Source organism: Dryobates pubescens, chromosome 4, assembly GCF_014839835.1.
Source record: "Dryobates pubescens isolate bDryPub1 chromosome 4, bDryPub1.pri, whole genome shotgun sequence".
NCBI classification, from domain to species: Eukaryota; Metazoa; Chordata; class Aves; order Piciformes; family Picidae; genus Dryobates; species Dryobates pubescens.
Genome location: NC_071615.1, coordinates 487195 through 515073, shown reverse-complemented (window position 1 = coordinate 515073; position 27879 = coordinate 487195). Strand labels below are relative to the sequence as shown.

Here is a 27879-nt window from a genome sequence, read left to right as displayed (position 1 = left end):
TGGAGCACAGGAGCCATGAGACCTGTGGACCACAGCAGCCCCAGGCAGCCCTGGAGCATAGTGGCCATGAGACTCCTGGAGCACAGGAGCCATGAGACCTGTGGACCACAGCAGCCAGGCAGCCCTGGAGAGCAGCATCCAGGAGCATCCCTGGAGCACAGGAACCTTGAGCCTCCCGGAGCACAGCAGCCACAGGCTGCCCTGGGCCGCGGTCCCGGCTCTGGAGGCTGCCAACAGCCCAGGTGCCAGCACAGTGCCAAGCCCTTGGAGGGCTCAGTCCCACCCGAAGTCCTGCCCTGTCATCTGATAGAACTTCATGTTGAAGGGTCTGTAGAACTCCCGCAGGCGCTGCACCACCTGCAGGTCGATCCTGGGGTGGGGTCTGCCCTTGGACTTGCCCAGGCAGCGAGGCTTGCTGCTGCCCTCTGGCTTCTTCAGGCAGGGAAAGCCCTTGGTCTCGTTGAAGTAGAAGTGTTTGTCTGTCACCACCCTCTGCAGGCCCAGGAAGTCCTGGACACGAGCCACCTCCCCGGCGGGGTCGCTGACCAGCCTCTCCCCGCTGACGAAGAGGAACTTGGAGAGGGGGAAGTACTGCAGCCAGTTGTCCAGGTGCTTGGCGTAGATGCCGATGCGCACCGCGCTCCAGCCCGTGTCCACCAGCCCCGTGCTGAGGTTCTTGAAGGCCAGGGCCTGGAAGCTGGGGATGGAGGGGTTCTTGGAGAGTGTCTGTGTGTAGTCTGAGATGGCCCTGGTGACAGGGTTCCTCACCACCACGATCAGCTTCGTGTCCCGAGACATGTTGTAGATGCGCCGCGGAGCCTCCTTGGTCACAAAGTAGCTGGGGGTCTTCTCCATGGTGATCTGCCCCTCCAGGGTCCGTGGCATCAGGCTCCTGGGGGTGCAAAGGGACAGGCTCAGGGCTTCAGGCACAGCTACACCGACCTGATGAAGCAGCAGCACACTGCTCTGTGTCCGGGGAAGGGCGACAGAGCTGGGGAAGGGTCTGGAGAGCAGGGCTGGGGAGGAGCAGCTGAGGGGGCTGGGGGTGTGCAGCCTGGAGCAGAGGGGGCTGGGGGAGACCTCATTGCCCTCTGCAGCTCCCTGAGAGGAGGCTGGAGCCGGGGGGGGGAGGTTTGAGCTCTTCTTCTCCCTAGTATCAGAAGAGGAAATGGCCTCAAATTGTGCCAGGGGAAGTTTGCTTTGGACATGAGGAACAATTCCTTTGCTGCCAGAGTAGTCATGGATTGGAGCAGGCTGCCCAGGGGGGTGGTGGAGTCCCCATCCCTGGAGGTGTCCAAGGAAGTGTGGCCATGGCACCTGGGGCCGTGGTTTAGTGGCCGCAGAGGTTGATGCTGGACTCAGTGATCTTCAAGGTCTCTTCCAGCCCAACCCCTTCTGTGGCCCTGTCATGCCCAGCAGTGGGTGCTGGGTGCCATCAGGCCCAGGGCTTGCAGGTTCTGTGTCATCACCAAAGGTGGAACAGGGGGGTGGGGGTGGGGGTGGGGAACCTCTTCTCCATTGCTATCAAAACCCCAAGAAGTGAGAGCAAAAGCCCCAACAAAAGGGAGTGAAAGGCTGAGGGGAGTGAGAGCTCTCTGCAGGGCCACAGAGGGACTCTCTCAAGGAGCTAAGATGGGCAAGGGGACAAAAGCAGCCAGGCCAGCCCAGCTTAGTGGTGCTGAGGGCTCCTCTCACCCCAGCCCAGCTCTGCCTGCCCAGGGGCACCCAGCGCCATCCGGCTGCGCCCCCAGGGGACCTCCCCTCTCAAAGCAGGGTGTCAGGCAGCCCGGGACGGGGCTCAATAGGGGACAGAACCTTTTTTGTGTGGATGTAAAACAGTTTGGAACCAGGAGAAGGGGACAAGGCTCGGGACAGATTTATCCTCCCGCCGCAGACACCCGGTACCACCCGGATCTGCATATGAATCACCCCCGCGGCTTATCTCAGCCGGCCGGACAAGGCTGCCTTTGTGGCTGCACAGCAGCTATGAAGTTGTTAAACTGGAACCAGCGATGGTAGAATTTAAGGTACTGGCCCCTCGCAGGCGGCCAAAAGAGCAGCACCTTCGCTGGGAGGCAGGCACCGAGAAAAGAGCAACAGCAGAGGGAGGATGTCAGGAGCGACAGACCCAGCCTTGTGTCCCTGCTCCCAGCCCTCCCGAGGAGATCCTGGCTGCTGGAGGGTCCCCAAAGCGGGGCGGGGGGCATGGTGGGCAGCCGTGCTTACCCCCCAGCCCTGTCCCTTCCAGCTCCTCCTCTTCCCAGGGGAAGCAGCAGGGCATCTGTTGAGCCTCTGAGCAAGGCGCCGGGGCCGAACTCGGCAGGCTGCAGTCCCCAGCGAGCCGCCCGCGAGCAAATTAGGCAATGTTCCTTTTGACTCCTCATTACTGTGCCGCTCCCCCTCCTCATCCTCGCTGCCCCTTCAGAGCAGGCAGCGGGTCCTGCCAGCGCCTCCCCGAGCGGGCAGAGCCCCCGGGGCATTTTCCAGCCCAGCCCTGCCTCCGTCATTGTTTGGTTCTCCCAGCGATTCCAAACGATGTGGAAATGAGGCCAGGGCTTCCCAATCAGGGCTGCCCAGGAGCTAATTGGCTTTAAGCAGGGGAACCTGAATATGCTAATGCCGGCGGTAACGAGCCCGGGATGCGCCTGGAAGGGGCTCAGCGATCGGCTGGCTCCGAGACACGTCAATTAACAGCAAGGGAGATCATTTATTAATGCTCCTTGCACCCCCTTGGCCTCTGCTCCTAATTACAGCTTGATACATGGAACGTCCCCGAGGTTTGACGGCTCCTGACGCAGCTCCAGCCCCAGCTGCAGCATCCCTGAGCATCCCCTCCTGCCCCCCAGCAGCCTCTCACCAGGGCTACAGCCTAGGACCACAACTGGAGCCAAAGCAAAGGGGTCCTGCTGCAGCTCCCAAGCCAGAGCCTCTGTGGGCAGCCCCAAGCACCTCCTCCTGCCCCCAAGCAGCCCTTTGCTGGGGCCCAGGACAATGACTGGAAGGCCTCCAAGCGATGCAAAAAGGTCCTGCTGCAGCCCTAACCTCAGCTGGAGCACCCTGGGCAGCCTCAAGCATCTCCTCCTGCCCAGGAGCATCCCCTCACCAAGAGCTCAGGACCACCACTGGAAGGTCTCCAGCTAACCAAAGGGAGCCCAGAGCTCTCCTGCTGTGCAGAGTGGGGTCCCTGGGCTGGGATTCATCTGGGTCAGGCTGCAGAGCAGATGGGCTTGGGGGTACCACCAGCCAGGGCTGCTTCCCAGGGGGTGCCCACAGATCCTTCCTGAGGGGGAACCAGGCCTGCTCTGCCAGCTGGCCAAGCCTCTGGGCAGCCCAAGCTCCTGGGCAGCAAGGTGAGAAGCTGTTCCCCCTCCCCAGCACCACGGGGCAGCTACAGCCCTCTGCTCCTGCTTCCTCCACCAGCAGCATTTGCATCCCCATCCTGCTCCTGTTTCTGGCTGAGGGCTGCAATTACAGAGCTGCTGGAGGCCCTGAAGGCTGTTTCTATGCATGGCTATTCCAGAGGGGTCGTGAGGGCCAAAGGGCTCCTGCTGAATGCACAGAGCAGCATCTGATTAAGAGGGGCACAAAGCAGAGCTAATAAGGACACAGCTCCTCAGAGGAGGCTGCTTGGGCTCTGTCACCATCCATGGGGCTCAGAGCTGCTCCCTCCTCACTCTGCTCCACTCCAGAGCTGTGCTGCAGGGGTCCCCCCACAAATAAAGCTGAACTCCCTGTTGATGCCTGCTGTGGGCACAGCACAGCCAGCATCAGGCCCCCCCATGCCCTTGCTGGAGGTGGTGTGCCTCAGCCAAGGCACAAAGCCATCACCACCCCAGGACCCCTGCTCACCACCCTGCAGCAGTGAGCATCAGGCATCCCAGGACGGGGCCTGGGAGCTGCCCCATCCCTGGAGCCATCCCAGGCCAGGCTGTCTGGGGCTCTCAGCTCTGCTTGGGGCTGTCCCTGCTGGCTGCAGGGGGGCAGACTGGCAGAGCTTGAAAGGTCCCTTCCCACCCTAACCCCTCTGGGAGTCTATGACACTTGGTACCTCCAGAGCTCACCCAGTGACAGGGCAAGAGGGACAGGGACAGTCCCACCCCCAGCTGCAGCAAAGCCAAGCTCAGGTTCCCAGGAGCAGCCTCTCCCTCCTGTGCTTTGTGCAGCCCCCAGCCCTGCTGCTGGGGTTGGAGCAGGTGAGAAGCAGCACAGCCTGGGTCAGCTCCCCCAGGCAGCAGGGGCTGGCACATGCCCAGCCTCGGGGGGATGCTGTGCTGGGGGTGTAGGGTGCGGGCAGGGCTGCCAGGGGCACACCAGTGCCTCCCCTGCCCGCTGGAATGAAGTCTGTCTGCCCAGCAGCAATCAGAAACCCTCCCCCCAGCCAGCTCCCTCCCCCCCCCGGCAGCTCCCTCCCTCCCCCCCTCCAGCAGCTCCCCCCTCCCAAGCCAGCTCCCTCCCCCCAGCAGCTCCCTCCCCCCGGCAGCTCCCTCCCCTCCCCCAGCAGCTCCCTCCCCCCCTCCAGCAGCTCCCCCCCCCCAGCAGCTCCCCCCCCCCAAGCCAGCTCCCTCCCCCCAGCAGCTCCCTCCCCCCAGCAGCTCCCTCCCCCCCCTGCTCCTCTGGTCCCTGCTCGGCCGGCCGGGGCCGTGGGGCAGCCCGTGGCAGGTGTCTTGCCTGTGAGCCAGGTCAGTGGGGGGCTCTGATCTGCAGAGGACCCTTCCCGTGGCCAGGCTCCAGCAGCTTGCAGATGAAGGAGCAGCAGACTGGAGATGATTTATTCAGCACTGAGAGGTTCAGTTCCCCTCTCAGGGCAGCGCCTCGGCACTGTCAGCCTTCACTGCACACAGTTAAAGGGGCTGGCGGCCCTGGCTCACCGTGGGCCTCCCCCCTCCCAGGGCAATGAAATTCAGCCAAACCAGCCCCCCCAGGCCCCCCTGCCAAGCCCCAGGGCAGTCCCTGCAGCCCATGGTAGCCTATGCACAGGGACCTGCAAACTCGGTGCAGGAGTGGCCTGGGCAGCTGCTCCAGCTCCATGCTCTGCCCAGGGAGGAGGGATGGAGACACTTGGGGGTTGTTCCCAGTCCCAGTGGGGGATGCTTAGGGCTGAGGTCTCCCCTTGCCTCATCCTAGAATCATTAAGGTTGGAAAAGGCCTCCAAGAGCATCCAGTCCAACCCTCAGTCCAACCCCCCCTGGCCCCAGGAGCCATGGCCACACCTTGCCTGAAACCTCCAGGGCTGGGGACTCCACCACCTCCCTGGGCAGCCTCTGCCAGTCCCTGACCACTCTGGCAGCACAGAAATTGTTCCTCATACCCAACCTAACCCTCCCCTGGTGCAGCTTGGGATGAGCCCCAGCCTCCCTCCAGTCTTCCTTCAGGGAGGTGCAGGGAGCTATGAGGTCTCCTCTCAATTTCCTTTCCTCCAGGCTGCATACCCCCAGCCCCCTCAGCTGCTCCTCCCCAGCCCTGCTCTCCAGACCCTTCCCCAGCTTGGTTGCCCTTCTCTGGACCCTCTCCAGCCCCTCAAAGTCCTTCCTGGAGCCAGTGGCCCAAAGCTGAACCCAGGATCCAAGGTGCAGCCTCATCAGTGCCCAGTCCAGGGGCAGGATCTCTTCCCTGCTCCTGCTGGCCAGACTAGTGCTGATCCAAGCCAGGGTGCTGGTGGCCTTCCTGGCCACCTAAGCACACTGCTGGGGCTGTCTTCAGAGAGCTGCCCACCAACAGCCCCAGGTCTTTTTCTGCCAGCAGCCACCCAGCCACTCTGCCCCAAGCCTGGAGCTCTGCTCTTTCACTGATGCCCTCTGGGGCTGCTCTGCTGCAGGCTCTCAGCCCCAGGGCTCTCAGCCTCTGCTCCTCACAGAGCTGCTCCAGGCCCCTCAGCAGCTCTGTAGCCTCCCCTGGGCTCTCTCCAGCAGTTCTCTGTCTCTCCTGAGCTGGGGAGCCCAGAGCTGGCCCCAGGGCTCCAGCTGTGGCCTCAGCAGGGCAGAGTAGAGGGGCAGGAGAGCCTCTCTCAACCTGCTGGTCACACTCCTCTGAATGCACCTAGGAGACCCTTGGCCTTTTCCACATGGGGACACCTGAGTGGCTTGTGGGGAGCTTGCTGTCCACCAGCACTCCCAGGTCCTGCTGCACAGAGCTGAGCTCCCCACGTGGGACTGCAGCACCTGCTGCCTTTGGGAGGGCACTTGAAGCAAACAGAGCTCTCTGCAGCTTTGCAGTTGCCTGCAGGGCCCTGGGTGGCTGCCCTGCAGCCACAGCCATGCTGAGAAGCTCTGAGGCTCCACTTTGAGGCACAATCCCCCAGTACTGTAGGTGCCTCCATCCCCTTCTCCCACACACTGCCATGCCCTGGAGTCCCAGCCCAGAGCAGTGCCAGCCTGAGCCACAAGCTCTCAGCTCATTAGCTCAGACTAATTAGTCAGGACCCACACTGCCCTCCATCCTGATGGCTTCCTGTGCTTGGCTGGCTGACGTGCTGGCTGATGGGGTGCAGGTGATGAGCATCCCCAGCAGCTCTGCCCTGCCCATCCCATCCCATCCCTGCCCCAGGGAGGAGCCCTGCAGGGGACACCCTGGTGCCAGCCCTGCCACAGGTGCAGGAGCCAGGAGGAGGAAAGGAGGAGGAAAGGAGGAGGAAAGGAGGAGGAAAGGAGGAGGAAAGGAGGAGGAAAGGAGGAGGAAAGGAGGAGGAAAGGAGGAGGAAAGGAGGAGGAAAGGAGGAGGAAAGGAGGAGGAAAGGAGGAGGAAAGGAGGAGGAAAGGAGGAGGAAAGGAGGACTCCACACATGCCTGCCAGAGCCAGGCCCTCCTGCTGGCCAGCAGCTCGGCAGCTGCTTTGATTTGCTCAGCAGATGCTGAGGAGGGAGGGAGACAACTCCCCAGAGCCAGGAATCATTTCAGTGGAGCTGTGTTTATTTGATCTCAGTATGGGGCTGGCTCCTCCACCTCGCCCAGGCCCAGCCCAGCCCCTGGCAGAGCAGGGGGAAGGAGCTGCAGGGCTCTCCAGATGGTCACCTGGAGGCCACCACTGCTGCCAGGGTTGGTTGCTCCTCTCCTGCTTGTGCTGCAGGGACAGCAGAGCCCTGGCTGCAGCCTGCACCATGCTCCATCCCCTCCTTCCTGCACAGCTAACCCACCAGGGTGGGGGGGTTGAAGAAGGGACCCCCAACCCCCCTCCCCTCCCAGCAGCTTTCAGGGAAGAGAAGAGATCCTTCCAGCCTCATTTCCAAGCCCTTTTTAGCTTTCCCTCCTCTTTTAAACAGGAAAAAGAGAGGAGAAAACTTTGCACTGTGTGGCTGCTGCACAGGAGCTGGAATCAGGAGGTGGCAAAGGCCACCAGGTCCTGCTGGCATCACCCAGGGGCAGATGCTCTGAGCCATGATTTGGCCATCATGAGCCAAGACACAAACCCAGCAGAGGTGACCTCTGAACCACTGCACCAGGGGCTGGCTCTCCCCTCGCAGTGAGGGGGAGCAGGCAGAAGGGAGAGCTGGCCCAGGCTCCAGCCTGCACTGACCCTGCAGAAGCCCAGAATGGTTTGGGCTGGAAAGGACATTACAGATCCAGCTCCAAACCCCTGCCATGGGCAGGGGCTCCTGCCACCAGCTCAGGCTGCTCAAAGCCTCATCCAGCCTGGCCTGGAGCACTCCAGGGGATGGGACATCACAGTGCCTTTGGGCAGAATGCTGCTGGCAGGAGGGAAGGAAGCCTGAAGTGAGAGAGGTTTCCCCCTGCAGCTGGACAGCAAGGCCCAGAGGCTGCTTCCAGGCAGAAGCAGACCATGCCCCTTGCCTCCCCCTCCCCAGAGCTCAGGACAGCCCTCACCAGCCCACATCCTCTGTGCCCCCAGGCTCTGCCACGGTGCTGCAGTTTGCAGCCTCCCTCCCTGGCTTTGGAGGGGAAACTTTGACTGAAACTCCTCCTGTGGTGGTCACCTTCTCCTCTCCTGGCTGGTGTCCCCCCAGAGCAGCTCCTGGCTCTGCAGGGTCCCTGCCAGGTGTGCCAGCCCCCAGCTGGAGCAGCCCCCCTGCCCTGCCACCTCCAGCAGGGCAGGGTTGGGTTGGCCTGGGTTGAGCCCTCTCATGCTGCCCTGGCAAATGCATCCAGCTTGCTGCAGCAGCAGGAAGGATTCCCCATCTGGCTCAAATTTGTAACAGCCTGGGGGGAGATGGGAAACAAATTCAGCTCTTTTCCTCACTTCCTGGGGACAAAGCAGAGCCAGGCTGTGCCCCAGAGCACAGCAAGCATGGCAGCCTCCTCTGCTGGCACTGCCCACGCTGCTCTGTGCCATCCCAGCCCGTGGTGTGTGCCCAAACACCAGCCAGAGCCAGGTCAGGGGACTGAGAGAGGAGCCCCCAGCCCTGGGGCTGTCCCTCCCCAGCTGCTCAGCCAACTCCAGCCTCTGCAGGACTCCCCAGCCTGCAGCCCACCCCAGCAGAGCTAATCACAGAATCGTTAAGGTTTGAAAAGCTCTCTGAGATCAAGTCCCACATCAGCCCCACACCACCCTGGGGCCATGGCCACAGGCACACCTCCAGGGCTGGGGACTCCAGCACCTCCCTGGGCAGCCTCTGCCAGTCCCTGAGCACTCTGGCAGCAAAGAACTTCCTCCTCGTGGCCAACCTAACCCTCCCCTGGTGCAACTTGGGACCATTTCCTCTTGCCCTGCCCCTTGCTGCTCGGGAGAAGAGACCAACCCCAGCCCCACTCCAACCTCCTTTGGTTGTAGGCAGCCAGAAGGTCTCTCCTCAGCCTCCTCTGCAGCTAAGGGAGAAGCCTTCAAAGTCCAGCCCCACCTGGACAAGGTTTTGGGATGCTGGGAGCTGCTGCTGGGCACCCAGTGGGGTCCTCCCCTCCCCTCATGCTGGGGTTCAGCTGGTCCCCAGGCAAAGGAAGGCCCCTGGCAGGGAGAGGCTGGGGGGGGGTTACAAATATTGCTGCTTCTGCAGCTCTTAAGAGGCCACAGAGCCCTGGGAGGGCTTGGAGGAGGTCACCACTCCCCTGGAGGGGTTTCAAAGCTGTGGAGATGTGGTGCTGAGGGCCATGGTTTAGTGGTGCCCTGGCAGTGCTGGGCTGAGGCTTGGACTGGATGATCTTCAAGGTCTCTTCCAAGCCAAATTGCTCCATGGCTCTGGGCTTGTGCCCAGGCTGAGCCCCTGGCAGCTTCCAGTTCCCCATCAGCACTGGATGAGCCCCAGCCTCCACCCACAAGCCTGCTAGGTTCAGGTTGATGATCCCAGCACCAGTGCTCCCTCCTCCCCTCCCTCCCTGCAGCAGGAACAGCTGGGAATCCCCTGCCAGAGCAGCCCTGCCCTGCAGGAGCCAGGCTGTGAGGCAGGGAGAGCTGCTGGAGGGACAGGGCTGCCTTGGGGCTATTTTTATCCTGGCTTCCTAAGGAAATGTGGCTTAAGCAATCACACTGTCTGTCTGTCTGTCTGCCTGTCCCCCCAGCTGTCTGCCCACCTCCCCCCAGCCCCTCTCAGCCCACAGCCCATTCTAGGCAGATTCAGTGGAGGACAAGGATCAAAGGTAGGAAGTTTGCACATTCCAGTGAAAAGCTGTGGCCAGGCAGTGGCTGGGACCCAAACCACTGTCCTCAGCTCAGGGCAAGGAGCCCCAGCACAGCCCAGACCCCAGCAGCACTCTCTACACCAGCTCCATGCATCCAAGCCCCAAGGAGATTGCTCTGGTGGGCTTCAAGCTCTCCAGGTCCTGCTCAGCACCAGGGTCTTTGGGTGGCCAAGGAAAGAGAACTCCTTGTGTGTAGAATACCCAGGGTCAGGCTGGATGGAGCTCTGAGCAACCTGCTCTGCTTGGGGCTGTCCCTGCTGGCTGCAGGGTGGACTGGATGAGCTTGAAAGGTCCTTTCCCACCCAAACCAGTCTGGAAGTCCTCCAGAGCTCACCCAGTGACAGGGCAAGAGGGACAGGGACAGTCCCACCCCCAGCTGCAGCAAAGCCAAGCTCAGGTTCCCAGGAGCAGCCTCTCCCTCCTGTGCTTTGTGCAGCCCCCAGCCCTGCTGCTGGGGTTGGAGCAGGTGAGAGGCAGCACAGCCTGGGTCAGCTCCCCCAGGCAGCAGGGGCTGGCACATGCCCAGCCTCGGGGGGATGCTGTGCTGGGGGTGTAGGGTGAGGGCAGGGCTGCCAGGGGCACACCAGTGCCTCCCCTGCCCTCCCACATGAGCTAAGTCTGCTCCACTGTAAGGCAGAAGGTCTCCCTTCAGCCTCCTCTTCTCCAGACTGAGCACCCCCAGGTCCCTCAGCTGCTCCTCCTGAGCCCTGCTCTCCAGAGCCCTCCCCAGCTTCCTTGCCCAGTTTGGGACCCTGCCAAGGGTGCCCCATGGGGACACCACAGATTCCACTGTAGTGCTGGGGGAGGCTGAGGTCATTCTGAGAAGCTGCCTCCCAGGTTTCCTTGTCCCCAGCAGAGCAGCAGCTTTCAGATCAGACAAGCCCCAAACACAAACCTCTTTGGGCACTTCAGAGTGGGACCTGGGGGCTTTTTGTCCCTCCTTATTGGGAAAAACTTAGATGAGAAACCCTGCTGGGTAAAACATTCAGCTCCTCCCAGCCCTCAGAGCCTCAGCAGAAGCCCTCTGGAAGTGTTGCTCCCAAATCCCTTCTGGCAATTGGATATTTTAAGGTCAGTTAAACTTAATTATTCACTCAAGATTTTCTTTCAGGTCCTTGCAGATTTCTAACAGATTTGCTCCAGCTCCAGCCTGGCTGTTACAGAAAGCCCTTTCCCCACCACCACCTTTCTAACCCTCCTGAAAAGAAGGGGGGAAAGAAAAAGAGTTGTCAAAAGGAAAGATCTAATCAGAAACAGCTCCTGGAGCCTTAAAAGCTGGCAGAGTTTGTCCTTGCTACCACAACTGGAGCCAAAGCAAAGGGGTCCTGCTGCAGCCCCCAAGCCAGAGCCTTTGTCCTTGCAACACTGGCACCACCCCCAGACCCCCAAAGCCCTCCACCCTCCCAGAGCTGGAGCTGTGCTAGGCAAGAGGAGAGAATTAACCCCAGTGTGGGTTTCCTTGTTGCCAATCCATTCTCCTCCAAACCCTTTTGCTCCACCACCTTTCCCCTGTGCAATGAAAGCAAACAACCAACCAAGGCAGCTCCAAAGGCCTGCCCCTTGCACTGCTCTGGGGTCACCTTAGCACTTCCAGCTCAGCCTGCCTGCAGCCTCTGCTCCTGCCGTGCCTGTCCCAGCCCAGGGCACCAGGCAGGCACTTGGGGCTGGTTGGGCTTCAGTAGAGAACACCCAACAAGAGATGTGGTGGTAGGGTCTGGGTGTTCCACAGCAGCTCTGGAAGCAGCACACCCAGCCCAGGTCAGGCTGCTCAGAGCCCTCTCCAGCCTCACCTGGAACAGCTCCAGGCTTGGAGCCTCAGCCACCTCCCTGGGCAACCTGCTGCAGTGTTCCAGCAGCCTCCTGGGGCAGAACTTGTTCCTCACATCCAATCTCAATCTGCTCTGCTCTCATTCCAAACCATTGCCTCTGCTCCTGTCCCTGCAGCCCTTTGGGAGCAGTCCCTCTGCAGCCTTCCTGCAGCCCTTCAGGTCCTGGCAGGCTGCTGTGAGGTCTCCCTGGAGCCTTCTCTCCTCCAGGCTGGATGAGGCCCTGAGCAGCCTGGGCTGGTGGGAGGGGTCCCTGCCCATGGCAGGGGGCTGGAGCTGGATGAGCTTTGAGCTCCCTTCCAACTGAAGCCATTCTAAGAGTCTGTGATGCACATTGACCTTGGCTGAGTGCTCCTCTTCCATGAGGCTCCTCCAAAGTCCACCCTTCAAGCAGGAACAGCCTCTTGGAGATTACAAGAGAGTAAGGAGTGAATTATGTTTAATTACTCATTGTCCAGGCTCTTAGGTTTCAGCCCAAATGCTCCCAGATGTGGTGGGCTCTGTGTCAAAGCCCAAGTGCCTGCCTGGATATTTAATCTGTTGCTATCTGTGGTGTGAGGGTCAGAGACAGGGCTCTGGAGGCAGATGTTCCAAATCTTTTCTACTCTTACCATCAACCTTTTAATCATGCCATAAATCATCAGGCACTTCTCAGGTGACCACATAATTGCCCATTTGTGCATCCCAGCAAGCTGCTCTGGACTCTTCCTCTTCGCTTGCCAGCAGAGGAGAACCTGCTGAGAGCAATCCCTGGGCCCCTGTGTGTCCCAACTCCCCTTCCAGCAGCCGGCTCCTGGCATCTGTGCTTCAGCTGCACCGTGGCAGCATGAGGACAAGGCAAGGAGCTGAGGCAAGGAGATGAAAAGAAGGTCTGGGAGGGACTGTTCCTGATGTGAGCCCTTTGATTGCAGCAGAAAGAGAAGATGGAAACTCACTGGAGGCACAGGAATTAATTAAGGGGAGAATAAAGGAGCATCAGTCTGCTGCAGCCCTGGCAGCAGTCCCCAGGCTGCTGTGGAAGTGGCCACAGTGGTACTGTGAAGATGTTCTGTGTCCAGCAGCCGCTGCAAGGACAGGGACTTGCTGGAGAGGGTGCAGCAAAGGGCTGCAAGGATGCTGAGGGCACTGCAGCAGCTCCCTGGTGAGGAAAGGCTGAGAGCCCTGGGGCTGTTTAGTCTGGAGGAGAGCAGCCTGATCTGATCAATGCTGATCAATACTTACAGGATGGGACCAGGCTTTGCTCAGTGGTGCCCAGTGACAGGGCAAGGGGCACAAAGTGCAGCAGCAGGAGTTCCATCCAAAGATGAGGAGGAACCTCTGTAACTGAAGGGTGGCAGAGCCTGGGGCAGAGAGCTGCTGAGTCTCCATCTCTGCAGGCATTCCAAACCCACCTGGATGTGTTCCTGTGTGCCCTGCTCTGGGTGACCCTGCCCTGGGGACCCTGTCCTGGCAGGGGGTTGGACTTGATCTCCAGAGGTCCCTTTCAGCCCCTACTGTGCTGTGATTCTGTCCCACACAGTGACCCAGGGACCCTAATGTGCAGTGCTTACTGCAGCATCCAAGGGCAAGACAACCCAGCCAGCACAGGCCCTGCCCCTGCCCCAGCACCCTGCCCCAGCACCCTGCCACCACCCCAGCACCCTGCCCCAGCACCCTGCCACCACCCCAGCACCCTGCCCCTGCCCCAGCATCCTGCCCCTGCCCCAGCACCCTGCCATCACCCCAGCGCCCTGCCCCAGCCTCCTGCCACCTTCTCTGTAAAGGTTTGCCTGCAGACCCCCAAGGGAAGGAGGTTTCTGCCGAAGTTTGGTCTCTTCAGGCCCTCACACCACAATCCCAGCTGCCACTAACTGCTCTCTGAGCCCCTGTGGCCTGCAGCCCCTGCTGCAGTCACCATCCTTCACCGTGCAGCCAGCATCCACCAGGGGTGGGTGGCTCCAGGTGGTGTCAGCACTCTTCAGGGAGAGGTTTTGTCTAGCTACCTGCAGCTGGATCACAGCTCACTTTGGGGGGCTTTCCCCACACACATGCCCCAAAGCTGGGGGTCTCTTGTCCTCAGGAGCTGCTTGCTTCAAGCTAGAACTGAAACTCTTCCTCATGGCTCTGCCCCCCATCAAGTCTCTTGAGATTCACAACATGACCAGAAGAGTTCCCACCCCTGCTCCCTGCCCAGGTTCATGTTCAGCTGCCAAGTGAGGAGCAAGGTCTCTCTCCAAGAGCATCCCAGCTGAGCCTGGGAAGGTTTCACAGACAGATTTCATTCCAGAGGGCACTGCTCACCCTTCCTCTCCACATGGCTCCAGCTCCACCCCAGCAGAGGGATGGAGCTTGGGGACTGCTTTCCTCTGGGAGCTGAGTGCCTCACTGGCCCATGGTGTCATGCAGCCAGAAACCCCCTGGTGACAAGGTGCAAGCTGACACCTCCAGGCAGCTCCCTGAGCCCTGATACAGGTGCTGACATGAGGCTCCCACAGCTGGACACAGCTGGAGCTGGGAGGTCACTAACCCTTGGCAGGATTTGAGCCTTCCTTTGCCTTTGTTTTGAGAATGAGAGGAGGTCCAAGGGCTGATGCAGAGCGCTGCCATCCTTCAGCAAACCTCCTCCTCCTCCTCACCAGCTCAGCATGACAAGTGACAGCCCCCCCAGCCTGCTCTGCCTGGGAGAGACTTCTAGTACTGCTGAGTCCAACCCTACCCAGCACTGCCAGGGCACCACCACACCATGGCCCTCAGCACCACATCTCCACAGCTCTGAAACCCCTCCAGGGATGGGGACTGCACCACTGCCCTGGGCCAGGCCTGGACAACCCTTTTGGGGAAGAAATTGTTCCTCATGTCCAACCTGAACCTGCCCTGGTGCAGCTTGGGGCTGTTTCTTGTCCCTTTGCTTCTTCCTAGGCAGAAGAGACCAACCCCACCTGGCTCCAGCCTCCTCTCATGGAGCTGCAGAGAGCAATGAGGTCTCCCCTCGGGCTCCTTTTCTCCTTTCCCTCAGCTGCTCCTCACCAGACCTCTGCTCCAGACCCTTCCCAAGCACGACTGCAGCCTCAGGACCCCAGGAAATCCCGCTGGGGGTGGGGGGCAGGCTGCTGCCCTCTCTTTCACCTGGCTGCTTGCCTGGAGCAGGGCAGCAGGATGCTGCCACCAGCACCCCCAGCACCGCGGTGAGACCCTCACCTCCAGCCCGTGCACTGCTCCAGCAGCTGCCCACCCCCCCGCGGGCAGGGGAGGGTTCGCTCCCCTCTCCTTCCGGCCCCTGCCCGGCCCCTGCCCGGCCCCTGCCCGGCAGCTCCTTTGTGCGGGGCAGGCACAGTGACAGCCGCGCACCGCTCGGGGGGCGGCGGAGCGGATGCAGGTTGTCACGCTTGGGTCTCTGACACCGCAGGGGGACCTTCGGCTCCCTCCCTCCCCCCAGCCCCGGCTTTTCATGGAGACAAACGATCTCTTCCCTCAACAAAACCGAAACTCTCAGCCCAAAGTACTTGGCAGCAGCCCCCTGACATTTTTCTCATGGCTGTGCGGCTGAGGAGCATCATTTGACGAGACACAAAAGCAGCCCTGCGGAGGCAGCGCCCGATGGCTCTAGCGGCAGAATAATCCCTGCCCCCGCCCCGGCTCCGCGTCCTGCTGGGCTGCTGCTCGCAGCAATGGAGCTGGCAGGTCCCAGACAGCCAGGTCTGAGTGACTGGGGGAAGTTCTGCCCAGCCCTCACCCACCCACCGAGCCCCACAGAGCGACCACCACACCAGGGCTGTGCTAGCTGGGGTCCAGCAGTGCCCCTCACACTGAGTCCCCAGAGTCCAGTATGGTGTTGGTTGCCAAGCACCTTGGAGCTCACCCAGCCCAAGCCCTGCTCCAGCAGGGCACCCCCAGCAGCTTGCCCAGGGGCACAGTGCCCAGGGGGGGTTGGAAGCTCTCCAGAGGAGACTCCACAACCTCTCTGGGCAGCCTGCTCCAGGCCTCCAGCAGCCTCACAACAAACAACTTTCTCCTCCTCTTCAGATGGGTTCCTGGGTTCCAGTTTGTGCCCCCTGCCCCTTGTGCTGTCCCTGGGCACCACTGAGCAGAGCCTGGCCCCAGCCTCTTGCCCCCCAGCCCCTCTGGGGCTGCTCTGCTGCAGGCTCTCAGCCCCAGGGCTCTCAGCCTCTGCTCCTCACAGAGTTGCCCTCAGCATCTCTGTAGCCTCTGCTGGACTCTCCCCAGCAGTTCCCTGCCTCACTTGAACTGGGTGCAGCACTCCAGATGTGACCACCCTGGGGCAGAGCAGAGGGGGAGAAGAACCTCCCTCAGCCTGCTGCCCATGCTGCTCTCCATAGCCCCAGCACACCTTTGGCCTTCTTGGCCAGGAGAGCACATTGCTGGCTCATGGGCAACCTGCTGTCCACCAGCACTCCCAGCTCCTTCCCTGCAGAGCTTTCAAGCAGTTCCCAGTCCTGCCCCCTGCCCCTATTGACAAGTGCCACCGATGGGGGCCTGCAGTGACAAGCTCCTGATCAATGGCACTGCTGGAGCCCCCTCCCTGCTCATGGTAATTGGAGGATTTCTTTCCCTTCCACTCTTATTGACCTTTCCTCCCTGGCAGGGCATCCCTGGGGCTGAGCTGTCTCTTGGCATTTCTGGGGCGTGCTGGGTGGCACAGGAGCAGGCACAGGGTGTGAGGGAGGTGGAGGCAGGGGAGAGCTTTGGGACACCAAGAGCCAGGCTCAAGAATGGGGAAAATAAACTGAAATAATCTGAGTCAGGGCTGCAGAGGTGGCAGAGAGCTCTTGAGACAGCAGAGAGACAGGGCTCAGCTCCCAGATCCCATCCTCACTGTGCCAGGGTTTGCTCTGGGGATTGGCATCAGCTGGGGGTTGCTTTGGGGGCTTGATTTCACCCACAGCAATCAGAGACTGCTTGTGGAGGATCCATCCCGCCCCTGGCTGGGTGCTGGGAGCGGTGTGGGGCAGTCAGCCAGCCCTGCCACGTCCCCAGGAGTCTGGTTTGGGATGCTGAGGGCTCTGGAGCAGCTGGGAGATTGGGGGGAGTTGGGGGGGGGGGTTGCAGGAGGAGCTGCTCCAGCCCCCTTTGAGCAGCACCACACAGCAGCAGGCAGGAGGCAGAAGCATGATGTGGGCTCCAGGGATGGGATCTGTCACTTTCCTTGTCCCTTCCCATCAATCACAGGCACCAACCACAATGCAGTGCTCAGGGAGGCAGCAGCCAGCTCAGCAGCCCAGAGGATGAGGCAAAGAACCACAGAAGTGTTCCAGCTGAAAAGAGCCTCTGAGAGCATCAGGTCCAACCCAGCACCACCAGGGCCACCAAACCTTGTCCCACAGGGCCACACAGCTCCTCAACACCTCCAGGCATGGGGACTCCACCAGCTCCCTGGGCAGCCTCTGCCAGTCCCTGACCACTCTGGCAGCAAATTGTTCCTCATGGCCAACCTAACCCTGCCCTGGTGCAACCTGAGGCCATTTCCTCTCGTCCTGTCACTTGTTCCTTGGGGGAAGAGACCAACCCCAGCCTCACTCCAAACCTCTCCTCAGGGGATTACAGAAAGCTTTAAGGTCTCTCCTCAGGCTCCTCCATCCTTCATGCCAGCTTGAGGAGCAGCTCCTGCACACCCAGCTGTGCCCACAGGCACTCTGGAGGTGCCCAGCCACGCAGCACTGCGGGCGGTGAACCTTCCCCCGGCAAGGGCGAGTCGAAGGTCACATCCTGATTCTCCCCAGGCTAAGGAGTGGAGATGGCTGAAGGAGCCCTGTGACAAGTGACTCTCTGACTGTGATTCTCCCCTGCCCCTAATCAATGCTCTGTGTTAAAATGCACAGCGAGCTGGGGGCAGCTCTGCCTCACCCCCGCTGCTGTGGGGCTGCTGCCTGCGCCGGGAGGGAGGGAGGGAGGGAGGGAGGAGAGCTCTCCTGTTGTCTTCCTGCTGGGCTGGAGGTTTTCCTCAGCAGAGCAGGGCTGCTTCTACCAAATGCCTCCCAGGAGGAGCCCAGCAGCACATCCCATTGCCCAAGTGCTGTGCCTCCCACCTTGGGCACCGAAGCCATTCCTGTGCTGGGGTTCCAGGGGCTCAGACAGGGCAAGGTTTCTGCAGCTGCCTCTAGAAGCTGATTCCAGGCATTTCACCTCCTGTTTCTCAACCCCATAGTTAATCACCCCAGATTTCTGCAGTCATAGCCTCAAGGAATTGCTTGGGTTGGAAAAGACCTCCAAGATCCCCCAGTTCAACCCTCAGCCCAACACCACCCTGGCCATTAAACCATGTCCCCAGGTGCCACTGCCACAGGAGCAGAGGTGGTGCTGGTGCCAGCACTTTGCATGCTCCAGGGCACCAGTGCCAGCCAGCAGCCCCAAGGCAAGCAGTGCATTGTGTCCCTGGCTCTGGAGCACCTTGGCTATGGCAGAGCCTGGGATCTCTGCAGGCAGAGCCATCCATCAATGCTAAGGTTGGGCATTTTCCAGCCCTGGGTGTGGTGGTCACTGGCTGGGTCACACTCAGTCCTCCAGGCACGCTGCCCCTGTGCCCTGGTTGCCACCCCAGTGCCCTGCCCCTCTGCAGTATTCCCCATCTGTATTCCAAACACCTCTGCAGCCCCAGTGACTCACTCAGGAGCTGCATGAAGAGTTCTGAAGACTGCTGTGAGCTGTCTCAGGGCAGAGGGGAGAAGGTGAAAGCAAAGGAGCTGCTGTGGATTTCCCACCTAGGACCATCCCCACCAGAGGGGAGCATGCAAAGCCTCATGCCCTGAGCACCAACACAGGAGGACCTCAGACTCTGCCAAGGGGGTGAGCTCCAGCCCAGCCCAGATGAGTTTTCCCTCCCCCAGCACAGGACATGCAGTGCCAGACGATGGCAGAGCCTCAGCACCTCACTGGGGGGGTGAGGATCAGACCTGCACTTCTCTGGCCTCTCAAGGCAGCTGCAGAAGGCTGTGTTGTGTTTCTGGTGTGCCAGCACTGAGCATCAGCCACTTCCCTGGCACAGGGCAGAGCTGCCCACCCCACCTCATGCCTGGGCACTAACATGGACAAGCTCAGGGTGAGACAACCAGCTGGGGAGATGCCAGCTGGCTCCTGCCAGCCCTGACTTGTGAGAGCAATGCACCACATCCCCCAGAGCCCCACAAGCCCCCATCACTGATTCCAAATCAAGCCTCCTACAGCCTCTGGTGATGAAAGCCTCATTTCAAACCAGGGCCTGGCCATCCAGCCTGCACCCTACACCTCCCAGGCTTTCCACAGACCTAGAGAAATGCACCCAGCACATCCCCCTGCCCCTCACTGTGCTGCCTTCCTGACAAACCACCAGGAAGGTGTGGTGGGAGGTGCAGAGGGAGAAGCCAAGAGCTCTGCTGGCTGCTCCAACATCCATCCTCAGGTAGAGGAGGTGCCCAAGGAGAGCATGGCTGGCAGAAGAGCCTGGCATGGCTCTGTGCCACAGGCAGGGCTCAGAGGTGGGGGCAGCCAGGCCTGCTTCATTTGCTTAGTGCTGGGGGGGGTCTGGAGCATCCTGGTCTCCACCTTGGTCCTCCCTGAAAGGCTGAAATACAGCCTGAGAGCAAGGGCAGGAACTAAGCTGAGGTCAGAGAAGCACAGAATTGTCCTGGTTGGAAAAGACCTCTAAGATGAGGTCCAACCCCCAGCCCAACACCTCCATGGCCACCTAACCCTGGTCCCAACTTCCATGGCCCCAGGCTTCTGGAACACCTCCAGGGCTGGGGACTCCATCACCTCCCTGGGCAGCCTCTGCCAGCCCCTGACCACTCCTGCAGCAAAGAAATTGTTCCTTATCTCCAGCCTAAGCCTCCCCTGGCACAATGCCAGACCAGCTCCTCTCCTTCTATCACCTGAGACCAGGGAGAAGAGACCAACTCCCACCTGGCTCCAGCCTTCTTTCAGGGAGCAATGAGGTCTCCCTCAGCCTCTTCTTCTCCAGGCTCAACACCCCCAGCTCCCTCAGCTGCTGCTCCCCAGCCCTGTTCTCCAGACCCTTCCCCAGCTTCATTGCCCTTCCCTGGATCTGCTCCAGCCCCAAAATGTCCTTCTTGGAGCCAAGGGCCCCAAACCGACCCCAGGATGCGAGGTGCAGCCTCAGCAGTGCTCAGGACAAGGAGAGAGTCCCAGCCCTGGTCCTGCTGTCTGCACAGGGATCCAGCTGTGGGGGAAGCAAACCACCTTGAGGTGCTCCAGCTGGTGAGCAGCTGATGCCAGCCTGGCCAAGCCCCCTTGGCGATGCCAGACCCTGGGATGTGTGGCAGGGGCCGGCGGGCTCGGGGCCGCCCCAGCTCCCGCGGCTCTTGCTGCAGGGCAGAGCAGGCTCCGGCAGGGGATGGGCACAGCCCTCCGACAGCAGCCAGCTCCCTAAGCAGGAGGATTTCCACAGCCCTTTGAAAAGCCATTTAGAGCTAAGTCCTGGTATTAAACCTGGCCTTTCATTACTCAGCTTTGCAATCTCTGCCCCGGCCTGTTTCAGCAGAAAGTTTCTCTAAAAGGTCAGGACGAAGCTTTTAAGCATATTTGCCAATTAACTGCTGGCTCCCCCTCCTCGACCCGACGTGAGCTGCCCACTTCCCGCTCAGGGGAGGGCAATTACTGTTTTATAAATAAGCTTTGAACTCCTTTAAGTAATAGTCTCTCCCTGCACAAAAGCACCCTCGAAACCCACCAGCCTTTTCCACCTTCTGTCACTGTCTGCAGCTAAAAATAAGCTGAGGAAAGGGAAAAAAAAACCCCAAAGCACTACCCAACCATCACAACTACCAAGAGCAAACTCCCAAACTCTCTTTTATTCTGGGATTATTTCCCTTTCCCCCCCAGGTCCTCAAGGATTCAACTAAGAGGAACCCTGCAGCTTTCGCTGCTATTTGTAACCTTCCCATGGTATCTGACATCATTGCTGGGCCCCGAGCGCCAAGGAGGAGACATTGGAGGGATGGAGCAGGGCCAGAGAAGGGCAACAGAGCTGGGGAAGGGTCTGGGGAGCAGGGCTGGGGAGGAGCAGCTGAGGGGGCTGGGGGTGTGCAGCCTGGAGAAGGCTGAGGGAGACCTCACTGCTCTCTGCAGCTCCCTGAGAGGAGGCTGGAGCTGGGTGGGGGTTGGTTTCTTCTCCTTAGTTCCAGGTGATAAAAGGAGAGGGAATGGCCTGAAACTGTGCCAGGGGAGGTTCAGGATAGAGATTAGGAACAGTTTCTTTGCTGCCAGGGTGGTCAGGGACTGGCACAGGCTGCCCAGGGGGGTGGTGGAGTCCCCATCCCTGGGGGTGTTCAAGAAAGGTGTGGCCATGGCACTGGGGACAGGGTTTGGTGGCCCTGGTGGTGTGGGGGTGATGACCTCAGAGGCCTTTTCCAGCCCCAACAATTGGATGGAGTTGTGGTTTCAGTTCTGAGGAAGAGGCAGAAGCCTCTCCCCAGGGAGATGGTTACATTGCTGAGGAGCACAACTGAAAGGCCATGGCTAAAGTGTTTTCCAAAGGTATTGAGTCACATCATATTGATCACTTTTAAGCCAGCTCCATGATTTCTACATGCCCAGCTTTATGGATTTGTCTTCTTACCTCTACAGATTGGCCCAGATGGTCCTTGAGGTCCCTTCCAACCTGGTGTTCCATCACGGGAGCACTCTGCTCTAGTGGGAGGTGCCCCTGCCCGTGGCACAGGGGGTGGAACTGGGTGATCTTTGAGGTCCTTTCTAACCCAAACCATTCTGATGTGGGCTTGCTGGAAACCCTTCAGGGACTCAGGTTACTCCTGCACACCCCAGTGCACAGCCTGTGTGCAGAGCCAGCATTTATGGAAGAGGCAGCAGCACAGAAATCCTTCCCCAGCCTGGGAGCCCTTGGCTCGTTCCACTCCACAAATCACAGCTCTGCATCCCAGGCCCTCACAGCCAGCACCAACAGGCAGCTTTAATCACTCAGCAGCCTGATGCTATCTACAGAGCAACACACAGAGAAACCCAGCTCGGCTTTGCCGTGCAGCTGAGCCGGGCTTAAAGTTTACCCTCCCAAACCTGCTTGGATCAGCAAGAAGCCTTTCAGGAGGGCTTCGGATGGAGAGCAAACCTCTGGAGCTGCCACATGGGAGGGAGGAGAAAGCATCAGCAGGAATTTGGGGGCAGGAGGGCCAAGTCGTGCTCCTTGCCCCACTGCAGACTCAGTACTTCCCCCCAAAAGCCCAGGCAGGCACAGGCTCTCTCCCTGCCCTCCATCACATCTCCCCAGGAGCCCTTTAAACGGTTTCAAATGTTAATTCCTCGGCGCGGCAGTAAAAGCTATTTTTAATCCCACGTGAAAGCAGTTTGCAGCAGACCGAACTCCGCACGTTCTGCAGACTGCTTGCTCAGGATGGGTGCTGCTGTGGGTGGGGAGCAGGGCAATGGGGGCACATCCTCCTGGGGAGACCCGGCTGGCTGCTCTGGGCACACACACCGCACCTAGACCCCGTCCTCAGTGTCAGGCTGGGACTAAAACCTTGCATAAACACCCAGTGGTAAAGATGGAGCCCCTCGAGGCATGGAGACATCTTTTCTGTCTCAACAGCAAACCCTAAGCATTAAACAAAGCCTCAAAATACCTTCTTCCCAGTTACAAAAGCAGGTTGCCTGCACCCCCCTCACCCCCCTCCTTTTTTTTTCCCCCTCTTGTGCATTTTAGGATTTCTTTTCCAAACAAGCTGGGGTTGAAAGCAGGGAAAGCGATACAGGAAGGCTCTATTTTGTTGTAGTGGAAGTTAAGAAAGTAAAACAGGAGGAGATTGTGAGGCAGCGAACCCAAGAAGCAGGCTGCAGGGCTTGAGTCCCTGCAAATGCCCCAAGCCGAACAAGGGCTGCTCTGAGGCGCGGAGCTGAAACGCGAGGCCATCGGCGGGAGATTAGCTGCTGTCAATGGATAAAGATAAGGTCCCGGAGCAGGTCCGGGTGCATCGCCATCTGACTCCTGGCAAAGAGGCTTTTGTGCTTTTTCCCACCTATGTGTTCGCTTAGAGGAGGCTGTGAAAAGCTCTCCCTGGAAAGGGATAGGAGCTGGGTGCCAAAATGCAGCCTGAGGTGGCTGAAAGCCTCGGCTGCATTCAGCGGCTTTGGGCTATAGAGTGTCTTGATCTGGCTGTTCAATCACAACACACACACGAAAAAAACCACCAAAAAAACCCCAAACCCCCTCAAGGCATCCACTCAGCTCCACTTTTCAGCTGCCAATAACCCTCCCAGCAAAAGTCAAAAGAGCAGCGCCAAAGCCGCGTCCTTTCCCTGCCGCTCAAAGGCTTTGGGGCTGCGAGGTTGGGAGATAACAAAGTCTGGCTCAAGAAATCCTGGATGCCTTTCAAGAACATTATTAGCTCCCATGAATGGGTTGGAGGGAGGGGAAGAGGGGGGGGAGGCACTCCAAATACATGGCATGTAGCAACTCACTGCTAACCATTCCCCCCTCCCCTGGGCACCCACGGATGCTCCCAAGCTGGGACCCCCAACCCCCTCTCCTCCCACCCCAGTATCATTTCATTCATGCACCCAAGAGCAGTGTAATGCATGAGGAGCCACAGGAAAAGTTCCTCCCCCCGCAGGGAAACCTGCATTAAAAAGGGAAACTACAATCAGAAGCTAAACTCAGCCTCTGGGAGAGTTCAGAGCCCCGGCTCAGCTCTGCGGTGCTGGAGGCTGCTCGGTGGTGATGCTGTGCAGGGCTCCAGCCCAGCCTCTCCCCCAGAAGCATTGCCCAAGGAACCATCCCAAACTATTTTCTTTTTCACTCTTTCTATCCCAGACTGTCAGGAAAGAAGGAATTCTGCACAGTTCCCCCAAACTCCCCTGTGCACCATCACCCAGGGCATGGTTCACAGAGCACAACCCCAGCAGCTGCCTTCTCACAGCCGCTCAGGGATGTGAGAGGGGTTGGAAGCCTTGGCCCAGCCCCATTCCTGGGCAGCTCTGCCGCAGAAAAGCAGGAAGAGGAGATGGGAAAGAGAGACTCAGCTGATGGATCACAGGAGGAAACACAAGAGAGAGGGAAAGCAACACACTGAGCTGGTGTCACTCCAACAGGGGATGGGGAGAAGGAAACCTATAGAAGCTCTGCTCTCCCAAACTCCCCCTCATGCAAGGCAGAGGTCCTTCCCTGCACCACCTTCCTGCTCCAAAGCCACCATTATTCCAAATGCCTCCATCCCTTTTCTCACCAGCACTGCTGAGTCTGCACTGAATTAGAGTACCAGGCAGATGGAGTGGCTTGAAGCTCTGAGGAACATCAGGTGGCTGGGTGGGAATCCAGCCCAGCTCTGGCAACCAAAAAGGGAGCAACTCATGCACAGCTCTCAGCTACAGCCCTGAAGCATCACCCACAGAGCAGCACCAGCCCCACGTGCACAGGCACTGCAGGGCACAGGACTACAGCATTGGTTTGGTTGGAGCAGACCTCTGGGATCATCCAGCCCAACCATCACAGCACCACCACCACGGCCACTAAACCCTGTGCTCGAGTGTCACACCACACAGTCATCAAATACCTCCAGGGCTGGTGACTCCACCACCTCCCTGGGCATATGCAAACCTCTTGAGCCCCCCAGCTCTGCACCTGGCCTGCAGCAGGTGCTGCTCTGCAGCCACAGTGGGGCTACACCTCGCACCCCACAGGCTCAGTCCCTCTCAGCTCACACAGAGGGCAGGGCTCTGTGGCTCTGTGAGCTGGCCCTGTGCTGCCATCCTGAGAGCATCTCTGCACATCTTGGTGATGAAGCTCTGAAGATCAACAGCAAACATCTCAGATCCAATTAATTTCTTCCTCTGTGCCTTCAGCTACATCCCATAAAGCAGGCAGACAGACAGCTCCTCCCTGGAGGTGTTCAAGGCCAGGCTGGATGAGGCCTTGAGCAGCCTGGGCTGGTGGAGGTGTCCCTGCCCATGGCAGGGGGTTGCAGCTGGGTGAGCTTTAAGGTCCCTTCCTTAAACTTAGGCCATTCTCTGGTGACCCACAGACAGACCCACAGACAGGACACTGCATGGCAGGAGCAGAGCAGGCACTCCAGCATCACCCTGCTGTTGCTTGAGGTTGTTGCTTTCAAGCAGCAGCAAGTGCCAAAACAAAACAAAAAATTGAAGCAGTGTTTTCCTTTGGGATAAAAATCTCACCTGAGGCTGGGATCCTCAGCAGGTGATTTATGCTGCAGCCTACAAAAGCTGTTTAATCTTCTTCTAATTAGCTAAACCTGTAGTAACTCAAAGAATTCTACCTGAGTTTGTTGCTGCTTTGGCAGAAGGCTTTTTGTTTCACACGCCAAAGGAACTGCTCAGAAAGGTGGTGGGGGGAGCAGGGGGGGAAGTCTTTAGGCCATTTCAGATTTAAACAGAGTCAAAGAATCCTTTAGGCTGGGAAAGGTTTTGCAGCCCAAGTCCAAGCCCCGAATACAACACCCAGCAATAAATGCTCCTAGTCAGTGACTCACATTGCAGCATGAACTACCCAGCAGGTACTCCACAGCGTCAGCCACACCAGCAGCAGCTCCTGCTCCAGCAGCAGAGCCACGACAGGACTGAGCCACGAGCACCGAAGTAGCTCTCTGATGACATTGCCAAGGGAGTTGGAGGTTTACTCAAGACAAGCTACGACCCACAGGTGCCTTCAGGCCAAATATCTTGGCGTGAGACCCACTCGGTGTCATTTTGGTTTCCCAGCAAGTTCAACTATCTTAAAAATGTTTATACCACTTTGAGATATTCATTGGAAAAAGCTGGATTTTGGTCCAGCTTCTTTTTCCTTTCCTCTCCTCTCCTCCACTCCAGCACCCCCCAGCTTTAAGCATTTAGCTCCGTCTGGCTTTCCCGCGATAAAAATCCCTTGGTGGAGCAAGGGCTTGGTAAGGAGACAAAACAAGAGGCAAGGAGAAGAGGAAGCTAAGGAGGAGAGTTGTGTGTGTGATTGGAAACACACTTCACACGCAGCTGAAGCAAAGCATCTACCGATTTCCACACACACCCCCCAAAGAGGAAGCAACTTCTCAGGGCAGGGAAGGCTGCAGCCTGCTCTGCCGAACCCCTTCCCCACCCCTTTCCTCCCAATTCACCAGAGCCATCTGCAGAACCACCTTAGAACATCTCCCTGGTACCAGGCCAGGCTCTCCACGAGCCCTTGCAGAGCACTGAAAACTCACAACACAGCAATCCAGCCCCGAGATTGATTTCTCCTGCTCTCGCTGCGGTCCCAGCCTGCCAACGTCTCGCCGGGCTCGGGCGAGCGAGATGAAAACCTTCAATCTTTCCAGGCTTTAATTATCTGCTCGCAGTCATTAAACTCCCATTTGGCCAAGGGAGATCCAGCCTGGAATCCACATCCCAAGGAAAAAAACAGATTAGCTATCGTGGTTATTGTTGATGGTTGGACTTGATGACCTTAGAGGCTTTTCCAGCTGAAGCGGTTCTCTGAGTCCCTGGGTTTCGAGCGGGGCAGCTACAGAGGGAGCTGAGAGATGACCTGAAGAGGTCTCCTCCAAACGCAACGATTCTGTGATTCTAGAGAGCTACAAAGGGAGCTGAGAGACGAGCCAATAAACCGTGGTGGGATGAAGGCAGCCAGAAGTGTGACTTACTGCCTTGGAAGGTGCCTTAAGAAAATAAGCGGAGCGGCCAGCTGTGGGCTCTCCGAGCTGCAGCTCCGGGGGCTCAGTTACCGCTAAAAATGACACTTCCCACGGAAGGCACCGGGCTTCACCGGCTCTCCTGCGGGCCGCCGCCACGGCAGACGCGATCTCAACCTTACCACCGCCGCCGACCCAGCCTTCAGGAAGCAGGAGGAGCGCGGCAGAAACTCAGTATTCCCGCGGGGCTCGGGGAGCAGGGAAGGACAGGGAGAGCTGCTCCCTTTATTATTTTCAGATGTTTCCCCGAGAACACCGCAGAGCTTTGAGAAATCCACACATTTGGATTCTCTTCAAACTCCCAGAGCAGATTCCTTCCCTTGCCTCCGAGGGACTCGGCGCTCCTGACGTTCCCGGCTCGGTTTGGCCCAGCCCTGCCGGGGCTGGCCGGGAGATGGGGGTTTAATAGACACCACATGCACGGTAGCTGCTCTTCCGAATGCTTTATGGCCTGAAGAGTTCAATCCCACTGAAACCCTCAGAACTGCACAACTCCCCCCCAAATCAATACAGCTCTGCCCTTTGCCACAAACCCACTGGAGGGACCCAGAGCTATCGTCCCACCCTTCCCGTCACCGGTTCGAGTCAGGAGCCGTCCCCACCAGCCAAGCTCCTTTCATTTCTACAAGTCTCGCAAATGAAATAATTCCTAGAGGAGCCCAGGCAGAGGGGGAGCAGCGGGAAAGGCAGTATTAAAGGCTAAAACTGCAAATAATGGGGGGAGGGAGGGGGAAATTCTGCTGCGGGCCACCTGTCCTCAGCGGGCTGGGACCTGGGGACAGGGGAACACACAAGGGGGAAAAAGGAGATGGGGATCTGGGGACAGGGGAGTCGTGAGGGACATGGGGACAGGAGAGATGGAGGGGAAAAGGGGAAGGTGGTGGGAAAAGGGGAACACCGGGACGTGCAGAGACACGGGTGGGTATGGAGACAGGGAGGACAAGGGGACACGGGCAACAAGAGGACAGCAGGACGGAGGAACAAGGACATGGAAGCACAAGGGGCAGAGGGGACACAGAGGACAGGACGGAGGAGGGAGGACACGGGGGTCATGCAGAAGAAGGGGGACACGCGGGACACAAAGGGAGAGGGAGGAGGCCAGGGGGACACAGCGACAGGGAGGACACAGAGACAGGGGCGGGGGACGACACACAGGACCAGAGTGATGCAGGGACCAGCTCCTACCTCTCCGAACTTCAGCAGCTGTCTCTCCAAACCGGCCACCAGCCCCTGACCGGGCACGGGCTCGGAGCTGCTCCCGCCCGAACTCTGTGCACCTCCAGCTCGGCTCCCATCGAACCCCTGCCCTCCACTCATCCTCCTCCACCCCCTTAGCCCCCCCACTAAACCCCCATTTTCCCCCTCCAGGGACCTGCGCGTTGCAGAACAATCTGATTACGACCACGGGAGGCAATTAACACAACCTGGGGCTGAACGACCGGAGCCACCCCCCAGACCATCCCATCCTTACCTGTACCATCGCAGTCCCTTCTCATAGCACCTATCGAAAAAGTGGGGCTCGGCACCCACCGCCCGCACCCCGGGGTGCGCCCGCAGGAACTCCAGCAGCGCTCGGGTCCCACCTTTCTTCACCCCTACGATGATGGCTTGGGGGAATCTTCTGCTTCCTCCTGACACCCCCGGGTCCCCCCCGGGGACACCCAGCCCCATTTCGGAGCCGTCGGGGAGAGCGGTGGGAGGCGGCAGCAGCAGGGTGGGGGGCAGCGGCTCGCAAGGTCCCGGCAGGCAGTAGAAGAAGTAGGTGAAGAAGAAGATCATGGTGAGGAGCAACGAGGCGCGGCGGCCCCCGACGGGTCCCACCAGCCGCCCGCTACATCCCATCGGGGGCCGCTCCCGGCCCCGCCGGGCACAGCA

The 27879-nt window shown here is 59.4% G+C and overlaps 1 protein-coding gene across 1 annotated transcript; it reads right to left on the bottom strand.

Moving 5' to 3' along the window:
- Positions 1–252: 252 nt before the first annotated feature.
- Positions 253–27879, bottom strand: HS3ST6 (heparan sulfate-glucosamine 3-sulfotransferase 6). The gene is made up of 2 exons (XM_009897280.2): positions 27476–27879; positions 253–892 (listed from the first exon to the last, which is right to left on the bottom strand). The coding sequence occupies exons 1-2, from the start codon at positions 27844–27846 to the stop codon at positions 274–276; spliced, it is 990 nt and encodes a 329-aa protein (XP_009895582.2). The 5' UTR covers positions 27847–27879; the 3' UTR covers positions 253–273.